Source organism: Haplochromis burtoni, unplaced genomic scaffold (genome assembly GCF_018398535.1).
Source record: "Haplochromis burtoni strain Fernald_Lab_line unplaced genomic scaffold, NCSU_Asbu1 Contig_1069, whole genome shotgun sequence".
NCBI lineage: Eukaryota > Metazoa > Chordata > Actinopteri > Cichliformes > Cichlidae > Haplochromis > Haplochromis burtoni.
Genome location: NW_024583430.1, coordinates 27,471 through 35,113, shown reverse-complemented (window position 1 = coordinate 35,113; position 7,643 = coordinate 27,471). Strand labels below are relative to the sequence as shown.

At 47.3% G+C, this 7,643-nt stretch overlaps 1 protein-coding gene across 1 annotated transcript in view; it reads left to right on the top strand.

Annotated features, from left to right (window-relative positions):
- Nucleotides 1-7,643, top strand: part of camta2 (calmodulin binding transcription activator 2) — a gene marked incomplete in the record, with an annotated part of 23,148 nt that overhangs the window by 13,620 nt on the left and 1,885 nt on the right. Inside the window, 8 exon segments of the mRNA XM_042216476.1 lie at nucleotides 2,204-2,370; nucleotides 5,235-5,416; nucleotides 5,508-5,586; nucleotides 6,017-6,284; nucleotides 6,367-6,582; nucleotides 6,660-6,862; nucleotides 6,964-7,145; nucleotides 7,230-7,434. Coding sequence (XP_042072410.1) covers nucleotides 2,204-2,370; nucleotides 5,235-5,416; nucleotides 5,508-5,586; nucleotides 6,017-6,284; nucleotides 6,367-6,582; nucleotides 6,660-6,862; nucleotides 6,964-7,145; nucleotides 7,230-7,434 — 1,502 coding nt within the window.

The window sequence follows — 7,643 nt, the reverse complement described above, 5'->3', positions numbered from 1 at the left end:
AAATAAAGTCTTTGAATTGCACTCATTGAAATTAGAGCTTAGAATTCTTGGACAGTACATTTAACCACACAGCAGTCATATTATTTGTCAGATTATTGGATTTAAAAAAGAAGGATCCCACAGCACAAGTTCTAGAGGCCCAGTACAGGTTTCCAATTAGCTGATGCGAGGCCTAGCAGACAGCTAGCAGCTACAGCAACCTGTCAGAGGCCACGCCCCTAATAATGAATTATCATAACTTTAACACGTGGCATATTTTTAAAAAAACACCCTCTGTACATTTGTAGAAGCAAACAAACAAGATGATATAATCTGAATAATAAGTAGAGGATCAGTAATAGAGCCTTGTGGAACTCCATTCTGAGTTTTGTTTTTCTCTGTGATCTCTGTCGGTTCCTGCATCCAGAAAAACTCAGATTTTAGTTTAAAATACTTCAGGTCAGACATTTAAAGGCTGTTAAATGTGTACTCCTGTTTTTCTGACACAGAGACATGCTGATTTCTGCTGTGAAGTTGGACTCTTTAACACTTACACACTTGGGGGGGGGGCCTCTGGTGGACATTAGTGGAACTGCAGCATCTTGTTTTCAGCTCGGTTGGTTGTTGTGGTCAGAGTGAGAGGGCAGCTGTCTGGCCTCAGCTGTCTGTCTGTCGAGGGTTTCCGTCTCACATTCAGGAATGTCACACAGTCAGTGGAGACACTCTATCAGCCTCCCCTCCCCGCCCCTCCCCTTCCCTCTTTGTGGGTTTCCCAGCATGCCTTTCTGCAGTGTTTGGACGTCCTGCCTGCTCTCTCTCTCTCTCTGATCCTCGTACCGCCGCTCAGTCTGCCTCCTCATGGCATGCGTGTCTTTGTGCGTTGCTGCACACATAAGGATCCTTGTCCTGTGACATCACAGCGTACCCAGCATGCTCCTCACCTGAAATCAGACGCCCACAGACAGACAGACAGGCGATGGACACTCGGCAGCAGGATGGTGCCGGTAGGACCAACCTAAGAGAGTGTGTGTGGGTTGTTTTTTTTATTTTTTTAATGTGATGGTTGTCATGGTTACATGGTTGCCACGTAACCACAGCAACCACCCACAGTCATCAGAGAGGTAATTTTCTTTCTGTAAACTTGTATTGATTACGTGTTTAATAACAGGAACAAACATGAGAGCTGCAGGTGGAAGTAACTGTTAAAGGTTTTAAAACTGAAGCCATGTCTCTCACGTTGTGCGACGCGTAACGTGTAATTATTTTTGACCTTAAAACTAGAAAACGTTAACTTTAATGTGCTGTCTGCCATTCTCTGAGGAGAGAATCTGAATCATTGCTTCTTCCTTAAGCACTGATCATCTCATCATTTCTGTTTGGATTTTAAACTCTGTTTTTTTAGACTTTCAAAGCCGTCACGACGTTCAGGTCCCCGTGGCCGCCGCCCCGGCTGACGGAGTCCGAATCAGACGTCGTTTTCTTTGAGTTTGTGTCTCTTTGTAGGTGTTTTTGTTCGTTAGCAGACGAAGGTCGATCCAGAGAAACGGGTAAAATAATCACAGCAGCTGTTAGAAAGCAGGGAGTCCCCTGTGTGTAAGAGTGTGTGTGTTTGTTTGGGGGGGGTCCAGGTCACAGGCTATATTAGGGACTCTGCTTTTATTTCCTTCACACACACTCGGTGTGCCAGGCGGCTGAGCGATTGAAGTCAGTCAGATAGTTTCATGTGAGACACTGTGTGTGTGTGCGCGTGTGTGTGTGGTGTGTGTGTGTGCGTGTGTGTGTGCGTGTGTGTGTGTGTGTGTGAGTGATAAAGAGGTGCTCTTTAAAAAGTTATTTAGGAGCAGCCTCATGGTTAGAGCTGTCAACACACACACAGTTTTCTGAGCTTCAGGACTCCGATGATTGACGGTTTGTCCTTCTGCTGTTGAATCTGCAGCAGTTTACCAGAGATAACCCTCGATACCGGTGCATCATGGGAAGTGTAGGACCCAGGGAGTTTTCTCACTCAGCAGCCCTGTTAGTAGCAACCCTGTGCAGTTTACGCTTCAGGAATAAGTGACGTCTGTTAGTGGAGACGACCTTGCAGAAATAAACCTATAAATATTGTAAAGTTTTGTTTCGCCATGCTAACGCCCTACAATGCAAAAAATCACCCCGCAGCGCTGCGTCAGTAACTATAGACGATGGATGACAGGGTTTCACCCTCCGTGTTCTCTTCCTGCAGATAATCAGTTCAGGATGTCCATTCTCGAGCGGCTGGAGCAGATGGAGCGCAGGATGGTGGAGATGGCCCGCGACAACAACCAACAGCAGCAGCAACGGCAAAATCAACAGCAGCACGGCAGCCAGCTGGCCACGCCCCCTCCTCCTCCACCAGAGGACCACGAACAGGTGAGACTTCATACCAAACTTTCCTGAAAGCGCTCCTTACCTACAATAAGTCACGATTGTGTTGGATTTCTGTCTCCGTGTGTTCACTCCTCTCAAAGCATGTCAACAAATACTCTTTTAAGAAGAGATTAAAAAGTCAGTAAAGAGGTTTTGATCTGAGTGGGTGGACTGAGCTCTGAATCTTTGTTTACTCACATTCACCGAGAGTTAAGAGGTTCTTAATGAACTTCAGAGCAAAGCCATCCAATGCTTTACAGTTATTAATAATATCGGTGATCTGATGGTGGCGTAGAGAGGAGCACGATAATCATGGCGGGAAAAATTAAATGCACTTGTGACGTTGTGCAAAGCATTAGCAGATGACAATGATCCAATTCTGAGCACATTTTAAACAAAGAGAACCAAGATGAACACTTTAACACAGCTTCTTATGTTTGTTCCATGAACTGAGCTGACTGTAGGTCAGAGCGGACGCCGTGTTTATCATCGCTGAGCTCTTAGAAAGTGTTTAGCACCCAGCGTCTGCTATCACTGACGCAGGTGAGCAAACTGTCGAGGCTGACAGGGGGACATAGAGCTGCAGTGGGCGGTATCACAGCTGAGAGTGGTCTGGCTGGAAGAAATCATATAAGTGGGCCAAGGATAGAGCCCTGAGGAAGCCATGATTAAAATTAACAGCAGAGGAAATGGAGTGCATGTTAATGGATAACTAACAGCGACAGTTTTTATTTATTTAGCACCAAATGACAACAGCAGTCACCTTTATAGTGTAAGATGTCTTTGTAAGAAAGCTGTAAAACTGAACTGTAGGTAACAATTCAGTCTTGTGACGCCGTCTGTTCGTCAAAAAAAATACAATGAAAAGTCGTTATTTTCACATCTTTCATTTGGTGCCCACACTCAGGTCATTCAAAGTAGCAACCTGAAGCCAGGAGCTAAACAACAACAATCAAAACCACCACAAAGTAACTAAAAAGTTACTACACAGAGTAAAAGATGACGAATGAAGCTCGATTCTGAAAGCAGTAACAGTTCAGCTGAACTTTTAATTTGAAATTCACTAAGACTGAAACTTGGATGGATCCTCCTCTAAACTGATCAAACTGCAGCAGAGGCCTCGCGGCGAGCGCGTACAGCTGGATCCTGTGAAGAACAAACGGTGTGACCTTCTGAACCTCCCTCCGCCCCCTCGCCCTCCCTCTGATGTCATGGGAATTTGGCAGACGCCGCGGTCGAGTTAAAATAGCCTCGCTGTGACAGAGAGACACTTGACCTTAACTGAAACAATCTGCTGTTGTCTTGAGAAAGAAGAGCTGCTCAGGGAGGCCCCGTTAACCCTCTCATGCCCGGGCTGTTACGCAGCTGTGCACATCTGTCAGTCAGCTGTGCACACACAGATGTTTGTGTGTGTCAACCCTCAGGCGTCAGCATGGTGGCACTTGGATTGAACTCTGCCTGCTTTTTCCACTGATCGAGAAAATTAAAAATCACATTGTCTGAGCAGCTGGACACAGCAACTAATCTACACTGAACTGTGCTAAAGGAGATTCACCAGCAACCTGAACTCCTAACGAGCAACATAAAGCGCAGCTTTAAGCCTTTAACAGGAGCTTTAATGCCTAAAGAGTAACTTGAAGAGCAACTTTCATCCGAAGGGTAACTTTGAAACATCAACAACACCCTTAATCCTTAAAGCTTTAACAGCAACTTTATCGCTTAATGATCGGCTTTTATTCCTAACAGAAAAAAATTAAGAGTCACTTTTTTTGCTTAAAAAGCAACTTTATTCCACGAGGAACAAATGAAACCTTCAGCTTTAAACCTTTAACAACAACTCAGCTCAAACAGCTGCTTTGAAACTAACTTCAGTCCTTAAAGAGAAAATTAAAGTTAACAGGCTTAAAGTGGATTATACTGGAACTGGATTAAAGTCATCCTTTAACACTAATCCTTTATTGCTTAAAGAGCACCTTCAGTACTTTCTCGGACTACAGAAACTAAGAGTGGCTTGTGAAGAACAACACTCAACTTCAGCGGCAACTTGAATCCTTCAAAAACAAAATATATTATGCAAATAATATCTGCATAAAGTTAAAGAGCGATGCCTTAAAGATGAAATTCAAGGGCAGCTTCCATTACAAAAGAACAACTTTAAAAGCAACTCTAGCAACGTAAAGGCATTTATTTTTCCTAAACCTTTCATAGAATGAGTCAGAGTAACTTATCCTCCAGGAGCGTCAGAAAGAGACCCAGTGTTTTAGCTCGATCGCGGCACTTTTGCAGACCTAGAGTCTTTGATTGCTGACCTGAGCGAACGTAATCAATCAGCCTGGAAACGTCGCTTTGAATTAAAATAAAAATGTTGAGCGTAAACTGGAGACCGCAGAGTTTATTTACTGCGCGGGTTAGCGTGCGGTTAGCGCGGTGTTAGCATGGTGTTGGTGCTGCAGCTGTCCGAGAGCCTGATGGATGACTGACAGCTGGGTGGATCGCAGAGACTCTCTCTCTCTCTCCCTTTCTGCCTTCAGTCATTTTTAGCCGCGCTTGTCCTCACAGGGAGGGGAGGGGGAGGTGTGCAAGCCTCGGTGAGTCTCAGGTAAAACTGGAGGGTAGGGAGGAGGGTATGAATGTAATGTTTCCTACCAGCTGGAGGAGAAGGAGGTGATTTATAAACTATCATTTATCAAGCTAAAGGAGCTCCCCTGTGATTGGTCTAAAGTGTCACATGACCCTGTGAAGTCAGGTAGCAGGTGAGGTCAGAGCAGGTTAAAAAGGGCAAAGCTGACATTAAGCTGTCTGATCTGTGTGTGTGTGTGTGTGTGTGTGTGTGTGTGTGTGTGTGTGTGTGTGTGTGTGTGTGTCAGTCCTCTCAGTGGTTCGAAAGGAGGATTGTGGGAGTGTGCGAGCGGATGATGAGGGGCGGTCGGTGGTCAGGGGGAGGAGGAGAGAGGCTTCATCACTCCGTTCGTCACCGTGGCATGACGCTGCTCCACCTGGCTGCTGCACAGGGATACACACACCTGATCCACACACTCATACACTGGAGGTAAACACACACACACACACACACACACACACACATTTTCCTGTTACTGCTGTTGTTTTTGCTTTGTTGACATTGTTGTTGCTGTTCACAGGAATGTAAACAGCGACAGTCTGGACCTGGAACAGGAAGTCGATCCTCTGAATGTCGACCACTTCTCCTGCACGCCACTGGTAAATATACACACACAAACATCAGTGGCCAACGGGGTCAAAGTTCATTGTTCAATATTTCAAATTTGTACCAAGAAGAGGAACTTCTGCCTTAAAACACCAAGTTTGATCCCTAAAGAGCAGCTTGCATCCTGTTGTGTTACTTGCTGTCGTATTGCTAACTGAGTTTCAACTAAAGGTCAACTTTCATTGTCCAGCAGTAACGCAGTGAGCGCCATATGAGGAATGTAAAAGACAACTTCAACACTAAAGAGTAACTTTAGTTTTCAACAAATGTTGAAGAGCAATCCTTAATCAATACATGAATTAAAGCAAATTTATTCACTTTTTGGATAGAGACCATCTTCCATCCTCATAAATGGAAGTGTCAGAGTTGTCACGCCAACATCTGGTTGCTGCTTCCCTCACCTCTGTGTCACGTGTATTCCAGATGTGGGCATGTGCGCTGGGCCATCAGAGGGCGGCAGAGCTCCTCTACAGCTGGAACAGTCTGGCTCTGGGCATCCCTGATTCTCTGGGACGCTTGCCTCTTGCCGTTGCTCGCTCCCGAGGACACACTCGCCTCGCCACGGCGCTGGAGGAGCTGCACATGCAGCGCACGCTCGCTAACGTGGTGTCCAGAGACGTGCACACGCCTCCAGCAGACACGCACACACCGCAGCCACCACTGTCCCCTCTCTCCACCAGCCCAGATACAGGTACTGCTTACACCTGTTGCCCATCATGTGGCCTGAATCCATCTCTGTGATTGGCTGTAACAGTATGCACTCTTCCCAACAGGTCTGAGCTCCTCCAGCAGTCTCCCCTCCCCCAGTGACCCCTCTTCACCCTCCCCTAGCTCTGCTTACTCCAGTGGCCCCGCCCCCATGGAGACATCGCCCTCTTCCCCTTCGTCTCCTTCCTCCTCTTCCTCACTATCTGTCTCCCCTCCCTCCCCCTCCTCCCTACCTCTGGAGTCCATGTGGGGGGAGGAGACAAACACCACTTTCAGCACAGGTAACATTAGCGTTCATTTATTTGTAATTCGCCGACGTACCTGATGAGGTCACTGATCGTCAATTTCGATCTTGCAGGTTTGAACCCTGGTGGTTCCAGAGACTCCCCCCTTCACCTCATGGACTATGAGAGCGTCTCTGCCAGTCACGCTCAGTCATACATGCACACGGCGAGCAGGCGGCGGTCGCACGCCACACTGGAGGAGCAGCTGCTGAGCTACAGTGAGAATGCCGAGAACGAAGGCGAGGAAGAGGCGTATCTGGAGGAGGAGGTGCTGCAGGTACCAAAATATAGTCCCGTACTTTAGACCAGACTCATTTTTTAAATGTATTTAATGAAAAAAAATTCACTGTTGCTATGGTTACCATCCCCACACCACAGGTTGACATGGCAACGCTAGCAGAGCAAATCATCGAGGCAACCCCAGAGCGAATCAAACAGGAGGATTTCCCCAGGGGGGCGGAGTCACCGCTCCGAGAAAGGTGGGACAACCCGGCCATACAGGACACCTGGCTGGCTACATACCTGGAAACGGTCGACACCCACGCACACTCCCCTCCCAGGTAAGCCCCTCCCCAAAAGAGGCCAGAAAAGTGTAACCATTAGAACCAAACGTTGTCATGAGATGTGTGCACATGTGCTTGCAGGCGTGTGTGCCCCCCCTCACCACTCAGCGCTTTAGCCCTCCAGAGGCTCCGCCCTCCCTCTTCTGCAGCATGGGCAGAATTCCTCAACGCCTCAGCCAATGGAAAGATGGAGCGAGATTTCGCCCTGCTGACGCTGACAGACGGCGAGCAGAGGGAGCTTTACGAGGCCGCCAGAATCATCCAGAACGCCTTCAGGAGATACAAGGTGCACATGGCATTATGGGAAGTGAGGGAGCGAGCAATATTAGGCATAAAGGTTTCCTTCTAGTGCGGGGCGAGCCGTAATCCGCCTCTAAGTTTAGTCTGTGTGTCCAAGAACACAGTTCAGTCCCGTAATCTAGTCCGATCGTTCACTTCCTTCTCCCCCAGCTGAATTTGGTCATCCTAGTCTAATTCTCCAAAGGTTTTTCAAGG